Source organism: Halichoerus grypus, chromosome 15 (genome assembly GCF_964656455.1).
Source record: "Halichoerus grypus chromosome 15, mHalGry1.hap1.1, whole genome shotgun sequence".
Classification (NCBI taxonomy): domain Eukaryota; kingdom Metazoa; phylum Chordata; class Mammalia; order Carnivora; family Phocidae; genus Halichoerus; species Halichoerus grypus.
The window spans coordinates 47,040,489-47,055,684 of NC_135726.1; the positions used below are offsets into that span (position 1 = coordinate 47,040,489).

At 58.7% G+C, this 15,196-nt stretch overlaps 2 protein-coding genes across 12 annotated transcripts in view; one reads left to right on the plus strand and one right to left on the minus strand.

Moving 5' to 3' along the window:
* SIPA1L3 (signal induced proliferation associated 1 like 3) overlaps positions 1-3,946 on the plus strand; it is a 232,331-nt gene extending 228,385 nt beyond the window's left edge. The window contains exon 21 of the mRNA XM_078063034.1: positions 3,716-3,946. Coding sequence (XP_077919160.1) covers positions 3,716-3,811 — 96 coding nt within the window. The 3' untranslated portion in view covers positions 3,812-3,946. The remainder of the gene's footprint in view (positions 1-3,715) is intronic.
* DPF1 (double PHD fingers 1) lies at positions 721-13,376 on the minus strand. 11 transcript variants are annotated; one of them, XM_078063037.1, is made up of 12 exons: positions 13,214-13,376; positions 7,405-7,565; positions 7,166-7,273; positions 5,759-5,886; positions 5,406-5,489; positions 4,729-4,807; positions 4,396-4,527; positions 3,438-3,488; positions 3,226-3,345; positions 2,014-2,126; positions 1,335-1,446; positions 721-1,173 (listed from the first exon to the last, which is right to left on the minus strand). In XM_078063037.1, the coding sequence occupies exons 1-12, from the start codon at positions 13,354-13,356 to the stop codon at positions 1,103-1,105; spliced, it is 1,302 nt and encodes a 433-aa protein (XP_077919163.1). In that variant the 5' UTR covers positions 13,357-13,376; the 3' UTR covers positions 721-1,102. The 11 variants fall into 11 exon arrangements, with proteins under 11 accessions (XP_077919163.1, XP_077919162.1, XP_035974334.2 ...); XM_078063036.1 differs by having other exon boundaries at positions 5,406-5,495; XM_036118441.2 differs by having other exon boundaries at positions 1,335-1,416; positions 5,406-5,495; positions 13,214-13,374.
* Between the last annotated feature and the right edge of the window lie 1,820 nt (positions 13,377-15,196).

Below are 15,196 nucleotides of genomic sequence, written 5' to 3' on the forward strand. Positions count from 1 at the left end.
AGTCGTGGGCAGAGGGGTCAGGCCCAGTTTAATACACAGAACAAGTTAATTCACAGCAGAGGCAGGCAATAAAGGAGACTCGTTTACAAGGGGGGGCATGCCCGGATTGGGGGAGACCCCCAAGCCCACCACCTCCCCCACTTGCAGTCTCAATTTCCCTTTTTTTTTAAACCCGAACAACAAACACACACAACCACAAGAAACAACCACGCCCCCTCGCCACCCCCAAAATGGCCAGCGAGTGGGGCAGGGGGGCAGCCCGGCCTGGCCGCTGGGGAACTGGAGCAGGGGAAGGAGGAAAAACTAGTCCGTTGCAGAGTCTGTGCTTCTCATTCCAGCAGGCGCTGGGCAGGGGCCCGCCTGCCCCCCGCCCCAGCCGACGCCCACCAGCCACGGCGGGGCCCCAGCCACGGCAGGCTCAGAGCGGGCAGGGCGGGGCTCTCAGGGAGGGAGCAGGAACGGAGTTCAAAACCATGGTTCACGTCATGCAGTATCCACGGTGGGCACCAGGAGGGGGGCGAGGGTGGACACCACACCCACCTGCCCTGGGCACACGGGGGGAACGGTGCCCACTTGGGGTGAGGAGGTGGGACAGCTGCAACTCCAGAAACTGGGGGGGGGGGGCTGCTAGGCAGGAAGCTGGCATAGACTGGTGCCCAGTGGATGCGCTCAGCGGGGCCCCCACCACCCAGCCAGGCCTTAGAGGACTCTTTGTATATATTAATCTTTTTTCTTTTTTTTTTTTTTTTAACTTTTTGACTCTTTCTTTAGAAAAACGCTGTGTCCGTGCCCCGGGCTGGCATCTACCACCCCTCATGCCCGCCCAGAGGCGGGGTATGGCTTTGAGGGGAGCAGAAGCCCCTGGTGCCCATTTGCCAAGGGACGGGGAAGGAGGGAGGAAGGGAGAGGGGCCCCGCTGGGCCCACCAACCCACAGGGCAAACATTCCACTTGCACAGAGGGAAGGGGGTGGCCCAGCCCCCTCTCAGGCTCGCCCTCTCCCCCTCCCGCTGTGGGGCACTGAGGGCGGGAGAGCGTGGAGGAGCTCCGAGAGGCAGATCGGGAAGCACCACCCCAGAGGTCCAGGTGAGCCAGAGCCAGGCCTAGGTGAGGGTGATGTAGGCAGAGGCCTTCTCTTTCAGGTGCCGAAGACAGAGGTGACAACTCCAGCTCCCTGGGGGGGCGGGGGAGGACAGGGAGTTAGGCCCAGGTCCCAGAAGGGCTGGCCCAACTCCTTCCCAACCAGCAGACACAGTCCTGGGTCTTCACCGGCAGGAAGACAACTTCTCAACCCCGCCCCCCGCCCCCCCGTGTGGTGCCCACCTCTTCTCTCACCTTCCGGGGGCTCCGCCATGGGGGGGCTCAGGCAGTACATGTGGTAACCCCGATCGCAGTCGTCACAAAACAGCAGCTGGTCCTGGGGGGTGAGACCCGCCCAGCTGGCACCCTGGGGGCACGGGCACCAGAAACCGGGGTGGGGGGGCTGGGGCAGGGGTAGGTCACAGGGGCTGGGGAAGGTGGGCCCTCCCACGAGAAGGGGCTCCGAGCAGGTCTTTGCAGAAGCGGCTTGGCGGGGCAGAACGCCCCTGTGGTCTGCCCGTTTGCGGCTAGCTCCTAGGCCGGGTTTTATGGATTCTGTGGAACACTTAGAAGGACACCCAGATGGTCTGCGACCGGCTCTGGAAGCCGTGGATGTGGGTTCGGGTCCTAGCTGGGGGACCTCGGGCAAGTCATTTCCCCGGTCTGAGCTCGGTTTCTTCTCTGTGAGGCGGGGACAAGAGCACCTACCTCCGAGGGCGGTTGGGAGGAGTCAGAGAGCTGGAGAGCACTAAGTGCTAAGTGCCGGGCTCAGTTAATGGACACTAACAATAACAATAATACAGGTTACGAGTGCTCCCCAGGGAGGGGCTCCGGGGAGCGGCTTTAGGCCCCGCTGGCGTGGGCGGGCGGAGGGGCGGGGCGGGGCGGGGCGGGGCCCGCCAGGGGGCGTGTCCCGGGGGCGGCGCGCACTCACGTCGTTCTCCGAGGTGCCGCACAGGCTGCACGACTTGCACTCGATGCACTGCCAGCGGTAGGTCCGCACGGCCGCCGTCATGTTCACCGTAAACTGTAAACATGAGGGGTGTCCTGGGGGCCGAGGGGCAGGGGTGCGGTTAGGGGTCATCATGCCCCTGGGGGCCGCTGAGCCCCGGGGAGGAGATGGCTCGGCCCCCCCCGCCCCCCCACCCCTGACTCCGACCCCGCCCCGCTCGCGGTGCCCCCGCGACCACACGCTTCCGTGGCCACCAGGCTCCTACCCAGCCACCATGGTAACCACATTCTGCTCCCCAGAATACCATGGCAACCGCATTCCATTACCCACAGTGCTGTGGCAACCACCTTCTACCACCCACAACACCCGGGCAGCCACATTCTGTTAACCACTGGCTGAGGCAGCCACATTCCATTACCCACAGCAGAATGGCCAACAGGTTCTGTTAACCACAGTAACGTGGCAACCACAGTCTCCCAGCCACGGCGCCATGGCAACAGCCTGCCACACTGGGGTCCCCACACTCTGGGTTCCCTGCAGCCCAAGCCCATTGCCCAGGAGACCCCAGCAACCAAGGTCCTTCTGACACTACCGTGCGATGCCAACCCCCTGGCCGTCCCACTGCCCCGGTGCAGAGATGCCCTCAGCCACTACCCCAGGGCCACAAGAGCTACAGGCCACGAGACCCAGTCGCCATGACAACCGTATCGCACTCCCGTAATACCATGACAACCGCAAGTCATTACCCACTGTGCTGAGGCAACCACAGTCTATTAGCTACAAGCCCACCTGGGAAGCCACATTCTGTGAACCACAAGTCCATGGCAAGCGCCGTCGGTTATCCACGGTACCCAGACGGTGGCCATCCATCCATTACTCACTATCACACTCCACTACCCACAATGCCTGGGAGGCCTGCTTTCACTACCCCTCGTGCCATGATGAGCACGGGCCACTAGCAGCAATGCCATGACAACCACTTCCTGTTATTCCCAGAGCCTCTCTGGCCCCCCTCAGTGTCCCACAGTCCTCCGCAGTGGAGTCCACGCCACCAGCTCGGGGTTGTCACCCCCTCCCCGCCCCATCCCCACCCCTGGCTGCCCCGGCCGCACTTCTCTGCCTCCCACCCTCCAGATCTGGACTCCTGGGGTGCCCTCCACCCCGGCCCCCAGCAACCTCGGGTGGGGGTATCACCTGATCGCCCACAGTCAGCACAGGAGATGAGGTCCTCAGGACACCCCGTCTTCTTGGAGCCACCCAGGCAGAAGTCACAGTAACCGTTGGGGATGACAGTGCCGTCGGGCGCCTTCTTGGCTGAAAGATAGCAAACGGCGGTTGGCGCGGGCAGGCCGGGGCACCTAGTCCAAGGCTGCTGTGGGAGTCAGGGCAGAGGGAGGCGTCCCTACCTGTGTGTTTCCTCTGTGCCTCAGGGACCCAGGCCAATTCTTTGTAAAACTCTGGGGTTGGGGGGACAGAGAGAGGGGCTCTCACCATAGGCAACGCTCCACCCTGCCCCCAGCCTCAGCCCCAGGGGTGGACCCCTCTTCCCAGGCAGGAGGGGGCGGGTAAGGAGAGAGAGTAGCTACCCCCGAGCTGTGGCCAGGAGCAGAATAGTCGGGGACCCAGATAATTCTCCTCAGGAACCCCGAACTCTCTGAGGACAACTCACACATCTTTTTCTTAGGTAAAACTGCAAAGAACAGCTTTCGGACGAGCCCCCTGCTTCCCCATTCACACACACTTCTACCAGACAAACCAGCGCCACCTGAGCCCCAACTAGATGAAAACTGGGGACACCACTGGCCAAGATCTGGCATGGAGACAGACGGACATTCAGAAGAAAACTCCTGAACACAGAGGTGCCTGGAGGTGGAGTGGGGACGGGATGGAGAGACTGCCCTCTCCCACCAGGAGACGGGAGGGAAGACAGTTCCTCCCCTGGCAGAGCCTCCCCCCGGGCCCTCCCCCCCCCTCAGCTGTCAGGGCTGGCATGGGATTGGCATGGGATTGGCACGGGCAGGCGCCGAGGGCTCCCAGGCCACAGACCCTGCCCCTCAGCCAAAGCCTCAGCGAGAAGGGAGAAAGGGAGGCAGGGAGGGAGGGGAGTCATCTATCACCCCCCCTCCCCAAGCTCTAATTGAAACAATAAATCAGACCCAGAAATATTATGCCCGGGCCAGGAGCGAGGGAGAGATGGTTGGTTGCCATGGCAACCCCAGAGTCAGCATCCCCATGGTCGGTGGGGGGAGGGGACCGCTGAGCTGGAGATTTTCCAGAAATGTCTAATGTGCCCCCTCCCTCCCAGGCTCCTCAGCCCCCACTCCCAGGGTCCCTCACTACCCCACGGCCCGCCTGCCTGCTCACGTTTGTGGTTGTTTTTCCGGTGGAAGGGCAGGGCGTGGCGCTCGGCGTTCTCCTCCCCCTCCTCCTCAGCCAGGTGGGTGTGGGTGTAGTGGTAGCTGAGCCCTGGCCGGTTCTTATACCGTTTCCCACAGACTGGAGAGCGAGCAGGGAGGGCCGGTCAGCCCTCCCAGCCCAGGCGGCCTCCACCCTGGCCTCGGGGATCACGCCTCCCGCCCTCTGCCAGAGGCCTGAGCATCCCCTCCCACCGGGCTCTAGAACGGGAGGGAGGGGGCCGGCAGGGGAGAGGTCTCTAGGCCCCACTCTCTCTCTTTCCCCCTCTTCAGAAGGACTCACTATCACAGACATACGGCTTGTCTCGGTCCTCCAGGGAAGCGGTGTCCTGGCGTTTCCGGAGACCCCCGATGCCATATGCCTGGGGGGGAAGAGTCGGGATCAGGGGCCAAGAAAGGGAGGGAACTGAAAGGGCTTTCATCATCTGAGCCCGAAAGGTGAACCGCAGCTCTGCCACTTCCTAACTATGGGCCCCGACCTCTCTGACGTTCGGTTTCCTCATCTGTAGTGTGGGCATAAAGATGGCTGTAACCCACTGTATGATCTTTGCTTTGCAAAGGGCTTAATAATATCTGAGCCTCAGTTTGCTCCTCTGTAAAAATGGGTCTAACCCCCTCCCCCCTTCAGGCTACTCTGGGGATTAAATGAGGTCAGACCGGGGCAGGGCCTGACCATTGTGCATGCTCAGTACACGGGGCCTGTCATTGAAGAGAGGGATGGGCGCCTGGGTGGCTCAGTTGGTTAAGCGACTGCCTTCGGCTCAGGTCATGGTCCTGGAGTCCCGGGATCGAGTCCCGCATCGGGCTTCCTGCTCAGCAGGGAGTCTGCTTCTCCCTCTGACCCTCCTCCCTCTCATATGCTCTCTCTCTCTCTCATTCTCGCTCTCTCAAATAAATAAATAAAATCTTTAAAAAAAAAAATGAAGAGAGGGATGATGGAGAAGAACTGGGCGGCAATACCTTTCCTTTAGCCCTGTTCTTCCTCCTGGGAATGTCATCCTCCAAGTCTTCCACCTCGAGATCATGTGGAAACTCCAGCAGCTGCTGTTTCTGGGCACCAGGAGAAGGGAGATTGAGGTCAAGAAAATGGGGGATGCTGTCCTGCTTTGTGGGAGTTCTGGACACAGCTGGAGACTGGGGGGAGCAGGGCACGTCAGAAGGTCTTCCAAAAAGAGAAGAGGTGTGGAAGGATGGAGACTTAGGATGCCCAAAGGCCCTAGGGAGCCGGGGGAGATTGCAGAGCAGGACCAGGATGAGCCAGGGCAGGTGGCCAGGGTGAGAAGGCAGCTGGGGCCCCTGAGGGGTGGTCCCACCTGGCAGTCCATAATGGTCTCCTCCTCCTTCAACTCAATCTTCTTCTCCCCGGTCTCAGCACACAGTAGCGCCTCAAGGACTGGCCCTTCCGGGAGGCCACCCTCCTTCTTCAGGGGTGCCTCACAGTCTGGGGACAAGGCCATGGTGGGGTCAAGTGGGGAAGATGTCCCTGGAGGATTCCTCAAAAGCCCAGGTCGGGGTGCTTCAGGAAAGAGGCTTTCCCACACTCGACCAGCGACAAGACTCAAAGATGCAATCATACACCGTGGGAAGGATGCTGAGACCCCGGGAAAGGCCCAGCCAGACACTCAGACCCGCTCAGAAGGAGACACGGCCAGACCCTCACCTACACCTGGATGCAAACGGAGAGATACAGATACTCAACGAGGGGGCACGTGGGAGATACCGACTGATCATCTTGAGACAGCCAGACACACAAAGGAAGAGATACACCCAGACACATGGAGGAAACACATCCAAACCCTTGGAGACACCCGAAGACCATCAGATAGAGACATTAAACCCTCAGCTATCCCTAGATCCACATAAGGAAGACACAGCCAGACTCAACCCTACACCTAGACACCCAGGGGGCAGAGACAGACATACCTAGGGAGAATCACTCAAACGGATACACGCGGACATACACAGGGGAGGAGACACCCAGTCCCTCCCAGGCAGACAGACACACCCAGAAAGACAGCCAGGTGGACACGTCAATACACCTGGACCCACACAGACCCTTGGATGCACCTGGACAGGGGAAGAGAAACAGCCAGTGACTCTGATAGTCCTGGTCACATCCAAGAAGTGACGAAGCCTGACACTCTTGCTGGACCAGCACACAGGGGCAGAAACACACCTAATACACTAGCCACTAGGGGAAGAGATCCTCCCAGACATTCCAAAGCATCTGGCCACTCAAAGGAAGAGACAGCCAGACACCCTGATACACCCAGACCCACTCAGAACAGCAGGATACTCTGCGAGACCAGACACACACAAAACTAAATAAACCCTCAAGTACTCTTGGAAACACCTAGAAAAGGACACAGACACTTAGATACACTCCACTGCAGATGGAAAGACACTCTGACACATCCAGACACACACGGGCACCCATAGGAAGAAATCCAGCCAGACACCACACATCCCAGCTCACCAGGGAAGATCCACCGAGACACACATAACAGATATCACTCTGCCCCCGGATACACCTGGGCCCAAGTAGGAGAAGATACAGTCCAAGTCCAAGCCCAGTCACTCAGGGAAAACTGGAGAAGGTCTGGGCTATACCCAGACGCACACTTGCAGACACTCGCTAGGAGGGAAATAAAAGCAAATGCTCAGATCCACACTGGCTGGGGGCACTGAGGGGGGGCCACCCCGGACGCAGCTCCACCCACCGATCTTGTACTCGCAGGGCCGGAGTCTGGGGTCCTCCAGGATGTTGAGTCTCCGTTTCTTTCTCCAACAGCGCGCGGGGTACGTGTAGATCTGTCCGGGGGCCAAACCTGGAGTGAGAAGGCCGAAGGGGCCCTGAGAACGCAAGAAGGCAAGAAGGCGGGCCGCAGAGCCGCCGCTCCGCCCCGCCCCCACGCCCACCCCCACCCCCACCCTCCAGGGCCGGTTGCGGGGCCGGTACCAGGGCCGCGGTGGGTCTTTTCCATCCAGATGTAGCAGTTGTTCTGGGCCACGCCGGTCTGCGAGTCGAGGAAGGGCAGGCGCAGGCTGCGCTCGGCGCACAAGCGCGCGTTGTAGCTGCGGCAGTGCTCAATGGCCTCGCGGTAGAAGTCCTCGCCTAGGCTGCGAGGGGGCGGGTGCGCGGGCGAGCGGCTGTCAGCAAGGGCAGGCGCGCCTGGTCGCCCAGCACCCCGCCCTCCGCGCGGCCCTCGGGAATGGGTGGGCCGCCTCCCCCCACCTCACCTCTCCCCCCCGTCGCTCCTGGACTCAGGAGCCCCCAACCTAGGGCCCAATCAGGCCTGGAGCCAATGAGTAAGATACACACAATATGGAAACAGACAAAAATGCACCAGGACCCATCCGTACATGCACACATCAAAATACACAACACAACCAAACCACACAGGATTCACACACAAAGACAGACATATCCCAAAACTCACAAAGGAGAAACAGACAAATCTCACATATGTGCACACACAAATATCTACTGAAAAAACATTAACATCGCAGTCACCTAGTGTAGAAACAGACACATCACACATATATCCATGCACAAATACACATCACATATCCAAAGACACACAACATAAACAAAGCACCTGCACAAAGACACACAACATGCAAACAGATCACACACACACACACATCCAAAGACACACAGAGATACACAAATATTATGAGAAGAATGCTAAAACAAACTACCCACACGTGCACTTACATACCCAAAGACACAACACAAACAAATCACACACACACACACACAATATCCAGACACACTATACAAAGAAATCACACAGATTCACACAGGACACACACACACAATCACAAAGATACACTATAGAAACCAACATCTAAAACACCACGTATTCACACAAAGATACACACACACAACATAGGAACAGACAAATCCAGCCATATTCACACAAAAATGTACACATAAATCCATGCATACCTACAAATCCAGACACAGAACACAAATGATGTGCAGTTTCAAAGGACATGTACACACATTCAAAGACCCAAATATCCAAAGAAACCTAGTGTAGACTAAAATAAATTAAACACATATCCACACACATATAAAAAAAACAACAACAACACACAAACAAACAAGTGACACACACTCCACATGCCAAGACAAAGGTAGTGTGGGCTTCACTCAAGTTTACCAAGGCTCCCACACCCCCAGGCCATTTCACTCTCTCCCCAGCCCCGGGGGTCGCGGGGCGGGACATGACCCCCTTCCGCCGAAAAGGACCCGAAGAGGACTCCGAGTTCCCCACACCCTCCGCTCCTCCAGGAGCAGCGCATCAGACACCGTTCTTGCCAGAGACCCACAATCACACACATTCGCAGCACGGCCCACGGTGACAGCCCCCCAGACACCCCTTCGGCCCCACCCCCGGCCGCCACACACACACACACGCCCGCGCACACCCGCCCGCGCGCCCTCTCCCGCCTCCCGCCGGCCCGCAGCACCTCAGGGGGCCGGGGATGACCGTGGCCATCTTGCTCCCCGGGTCCTGCCCCCAGCAGGTCCCCGCCGGGTCGGTCCTCCCAGCGCTCGGGCGGGCGCTGAGGCCGCCCATCCATTCATTCCCGCGGGGCGGGAGCACCGGGGCGACAGCCAATCACGACGGCAGGGCGGGCCCGCCCGGGCCATGCTGGGAGTGGTAGTCCCGGGCCTGGGGGCCGGCGGGACCCCGCGGGGAAGGGGGCGCAGAGGTGCGGCCCAAGGAGCGCGCACGGCCACTCAGCCGCGCTCGCTCTTACGCGCATCCAGTGTCCCGGGCATCCACTCACACATGCACACCTGGACTCGCACACACCCACGTACGGCAGTTTACACACACATTCACACGTATACTCACAGCCTCCCACGCAGACTCACGCACACTTCCCTCCCACACCTTCACAGACTCACATACATTTACACTCACACAAACACTTCGATGCCACGAGACTTAGAGCTACCTTAGAGGTGCCCACGCAAACGTCCCCACCGGCATGCCTGCACTTGGCTCACTGACACCTCTCCCTCCCCCATCCCCAGGCCCTCCCAGCTCCGGGGAACCCTATCTGTCCCACCAGGGCAGTCACTCTCACAGCGACCCCGCCCTGCTCCAGCCCGTCCTTCCGCGGGGCAGGCAGCATGGTGCTCCTAAGGAGCTGTAGCCACACCTTGCGGGTTCAAATCCTGGCTCTGCACCTTGGGGGCCATGTGGCCTTGGGCAAATGACATAACCTTTCTGGGCCTCAGTTTCCCCATCTGTAAAATGAGGGTGACACCTCATTGGATTGTTGTAAGGATTAAATGAGTAAATATGCATAAAGTGTTGTTGTTGTTTTTTTCCATGCCCAGCGTGGAGCTCACCGCCTGCCGGGCTTCCTGAAATCCAGACCTGAGTTGAGATCAGGAATCCGATGCTTAACAGATTGAGCCACCCAGGCACCTCCATAAAGGTAAAAGGCACCTTTTTAAAAAGGTAGTAGGCGTTCAGTAAATTCACTCCCCAAAGAGTTTCTGATGTGCAGTAAGATGTACAATGGTGATAGCCAAACATAACTGGAAAGAATAATGCCTGGCACATAATAGATGTTCAATAAATTTTTGTTGAATGAGTAAATATACTGAGTACCCACCATGTGCCAGACACAGGTCTAAGTACTTCCAGAGGAGTAACTCCTACAATCCTCATAATGACCCTCCGAGGTGATGCTATTTTTACCCCCATTTTCCAGATAAGGAATGGAAGACAGAGGGAGGTGAAATTACAGGCCCTCAGCCCTGGTCGCTGTTTGAAGGTGGGACTAAGAGAAGGATTCACTCACCTAGATATCTGGACCCAAGTGAGGCTTACCTCCTCCTTTCTCCCACTGTCACCCACACAGACTGTCCCCTAAGGGATTCCCAGACAGCACGCTGACCCACCAGGCCACACCAGCGCTCACCTGGAACCACCCTGGTCCAAAGTTTGTGTTCAAGTTTGAGCCCCCACATGGATAAAAACGCCCACAAACGTCCTTGTCCACCAGGGGGCTCTCCAGCAGACAGAGAGGCAGACTAGCCTTCCCCTCTTTTGTCACTTGATGCCTCCACCTACCCTCTGGTGAGAGAGACACCCTCAATGTCTTCCACACTTATCACTTCTAAACACACACACACACACCCTAGTCTTAGACCCCCTGCACAAACTTTCCCCGATCTCCCCCAGGTAAGGCCTTGACTCCCCCACCCTGCACTCCCAACAGGACACAGTGGGTCTCAGCTTCACATCTGGCCTGGAGTAGGTGGCAATGGGGAGTAAGTGAGGGACGCTGGTACCCCCACGCTCACGCTGGCCTCCAGGCTCCTGTACTGGCCACCCCCTACCTCACCCGCAGTAAGCCCTGCCCCTCCGCCCCTCAGCTCAGCTCCGAGAGTGCCCCTGCCACCTTCCTCTCACACCTCCCACCACCCTCACAGGTCCCCCAACACATGACACTTGGCTCCCCACACCTCCAGCCTCAGACACCCCAGCTCACTCCTGCCCCACCCCAGAACACTTACATCAATTTGATCCGTTTGGAGCCTGAGTGTAGAATATACTCCATGACCTCCCTGGAGGCCCTTGTCCAGCAGCATGATTGACCACAGACCCAAGCTGACACTTCCCTCCCTTTCCTTACCCCTAGTCACCTTCACAGATCCCTCTTCCACACTTGAACTCCTAGCCCCACGGCCTACCCTCATCCCTGCGGACCCCTCAGAAGATGAGAGCAAAGAAGGGAGCTGGCACTCCCACCCTAACCTTATTCTGGCCTCCTGGCCCCTGCAATGCCCCATACGGAAAGTGGACCACATGAGAAATCAATATTGATACTACTACTAATAATTGGTACATTTAGTCAGGGTCAGGCTCTGTTCCAAGTGCTTTACAAAGATCACAACAGCCCCTTGAGGTCATAGGCACTGTTATGATTCCCCACTACACAGATGGTAACATTGAGGCTCTGGAGGAGGGGGAGAACGGGAGGTGATTTAATAGATCAAGATGAGGTTTGAAGCCAAGCAGTCAGAACCCCTAGGCCTGCTCCTTCCACTTTCCCACTCCCAAGGCGATTAGCTCTCACATTCTTTTCAGGAGCAAGTTCCTAGCCTCAACCCTCAACCCTGCAGACCCCTCCCACGATGAGAGCAAAGAAGGACGAACAAGGGCGCCGGCACTCCCACCCCAGCGCTTCCTCTGGCCTCCTCCAAGAGGTCTGGGCCAGGGTCAGAGTGAGGAAGCCAGAATGCCTGTAGATCCAGCAACCTCTACAGGAACCCTGTCCCAGCCAGTTTGAGGGTGTTTCTCATAGGAGACACATCTGTCTGTGTGTAAGATAGAGTGAGAGGGAAGCAGAAGTGTGTCACCATCACACACCTCCCCACACTGACCCCAGCTCCGCACACACGCCCTGTAAGCTCTCTGGCTCACCGCAAAGCCACACGTGTAGGCGCGTGCCTACTGACCCCCGCCCCCTCCTCTCCCAACAGCCCTCCGCCAGAAACCAGAAACTACTGGGGGGCTTGGGTCCAGCCGTCTGACACAGCCCTTGGGAGGGTGGGGGGCGCTCCCGTCCCCTTCCCCCTCACCACCAGCCAGCACACGTTGCTCAAGGTCAAGGCGGCGAGCGCAAGGGGTTGGGGGAAGCGGGGTTGGGGGGGTAGGTCGCCCCAGCCCCTTTGTGCGGCGCCGCGGGCGTTCGCCCTCCGCCTCCTCCCCCAGGCCCGGGAGGAGGGGGAGGGGAGTGCCGCGCTCGCCAGCCGAGGAGGGAGGGCGGGAACGGCCGCGCGCCTGTCACTCTGAGCCCGCTGTCACCGCCGGAGGAAAGGGGGTGGGGAGCGCTGGGACCCGGGAGTCCGGGATCCCGAAGAGGGAGCGAGAGAGAGAGATGGAAAGAGAGAGAAGAGAGGTGGACAGAGCGAGGGATGGCTAGGAGAGGGGAGGGATGGGACAGGGCTGGGCTTGAACCCAGGCGTCCAGGTTCCTAGCCACCGGGCCCAGGAGGAAGCTAACGCTCGGAAGAGGGACGCGGACAGGGAGAAAGGGAGGGAATCCCCCGAGATTGAGGGCTGCTGCCAGCATCCTCTCCCAAGGCATCCGGTCCCCAAGGGGATGAGAGATGCTCTCATTAGATGTCTATGGGCGGGGAGAGGGAGCGATCCCACGGTCTGACCTGGGCGTCGGAGCTTCTAGGTCCTGAAGACCGGGGGAGGAAAAAGGGGAGACAGGACCCCCGACGTCTCAGCTCCCACCCTGCGGCCGCGCGGGCCGAGGTCCCCGGAGAAAGAGGGGTAAAAAGAAAGGTGTTCTGATGAGAGGAAGGACGGTAGTGAAGACCCCGGAGACTGAGGGCTGGACTTAGGCGTCCGTACTCCCAGCCCTATGCCGGGGCAGGCCCGGCGCCCCCGGAGATTCGGAGGAGGAGAGATGGAGGAGGAAGAGAGGGAAGCCCCTACCCCCACTCTGGGTGGGGAAACGGCCTCCGCCACCCCCCAGCCCGCGCGCCACATTCCTTCACTGACAGCGACAAAGAAGAGACGCCCCCGCGGCCCTGAAGGGGCTCCCGCCCCCAACCCCAGGGGACAACAAGGGGCGGCGGGTCCCCCAGGGGTGGGGGGGCGCTCTGGGGGTCCCCATTAAACTACCTTCCGCGCGCCGCGTCCCCTTCCCCAGCGAGGGCGGGGGAAGGGCCGGGGGTGGGGGGCAGGATGGAGGGACGTGGACGGCGGGGACACTCACGACTTGAGCGGGTTCTGAATGGCGGTGGCCATGGCCCGCTCGGCTGGGCCGCCTCCGGCCCGGGGCGCTGCTGCCGCCGCGCGCGGGCCCAGCCCGGCCTGCGCCGCCCGCTCTGCCGCCCAGCGCGCTACGATTTCATTCATTCTTGGGGCTGCGGCGCGAGCCGAGTGGGGCGGGCCGGGGGCGGGGCTCGGCCAATCCCCGCACCTCCCGGCGCACGACGGGACGTGGAGTCTCGGGGCGCGCGGCGGCGCCCGAGGGCGCCCCTGGCCGGACTACACGTCCCAGGGGGCGCCGGGAGGACCACACGCCCATTGGCTGCTGAGGATACAGGGCGGGGCTGGGCTCGTCCCAGAGCATCCTTTCCTCCTCCCTGAGGGTGCCTCCATTCCCATCTCGGGCTCTCCATCCTCCAGGAACCGCAGACGTGAGAGCAGGTGGTTCCTGGCCTCTGGGTCTCCCCAGGGTATGTGGATGACCCCAGGATCTGTCGTGTGTTCTTGTCTGTGCTTGCTGGTCTGGGTGTCTCTTCTGTGTACGCCAGCGTGTAAACAAGCACAGGGGTTAATCACTGCCTTTGTTCACTTATTCAGTGCCTGCCAGGTGCCAGGCACTCTTCTAGACACGGTGGCATACAGCAGTGACCCAACAAAGTCCCTGCCCTCCAGGAACTGACCTTTTCATGGAGAAAGACAGATAGGTGATAAAGAAGAAAATAAAGAGACAAAATCATTTTAGAGAATTATGAATGCTATAAAGTGGCTTCTCTGAGGAGATGGCATTTGAACTGAGACCTGAGAAGTTCCAGCCAGGCAATAGGAGGGGAAAGGGATCGAGCTTTGACAAGTGCAAAGATCAGTGAGAAAGCTGGTGTGACTGGAGCAGAGTGAGTGAGGGGAGAGACAAGGCTGGGGAGCGAGCAAGGACCCAGATCATGTAGAGCCTTGTAGGACATTACAGAGAAATTGGATTTTGTTCTAAGTGCAATCAATCATTGGCTCTCTTCTTTTTCACACACACACACACACACACACACACACACACACACAACAAAAGCCCATCGGCAAATCCTATTATCTCTACATTCACAAAACAGATCCAGAATCCACCTAGTCTTCTCCCTTCACAGCCTCCACCCGGTACCATCTACCATTGTCTCCTGCCTGGACGGCTCCAGGTCTGTTCTCCCCACGGCAGCCAGAGTGGGCTATCTAAAACATATGGCATCACAAGGCTCTCTGGCTCAAAACCTCCAGTGACTTCTTTCACAGAGTAAAATGCAAAGTCCTCCCTTGGCCCTCAACGCCCTACTTGATCCCCTCCCCAACCGTCATCAGATTTCTGACCTCATCTCCCTCTTTCCTTCCCTTGGCTGATTTTACTCCAGTCACACTGGCCTCCTCCCTGTTCCTGGAAGATTTCAGTCCCATGTCAGCCACAGGATCTTTGCACTTACTCTTCTCTCTGCCTAGAATGTTCCTCCCCCAGATATCCACATGGCTCCATCCCTCACTTTATTCAGGTTCCTGATTAAATGTCACCTCCTCAGATCCAACCTCAGCTAAAATAGCATTCCCCATAACCCTGTCCTCTCAAATGCTTTTTCTTCCAACACTTATCATAGTTTGTCATCGTGTAATCGATCTATTTAGTTATTTGACTTATTGTCTGTCTCCACCCATTAGAATATCGGCTCTGTGAGGGCAGGGATTGTTGTCCCGTCCACTGTTGTCTTCCCAGTGCCTAGAACAGGGCCTGAAAAGTAGTAGGTGCTCAATAATCATTTGTTGAACAAATAAGTGGATCAACCAGACGTTATGTTCCGTGTGTCTCCCCACCATCTAGCTCTGAGGCATGCAACCAGCAGAACAGAGAGTAAGGGGGGCTCCATACTGTGCCCTCCACACACAGACACTTGCACAACCTGAAAGGGGGGTGCTGTATTAAGGAAACCCCCCCTGCAGGGGGTCTGGAGCTAAAGAC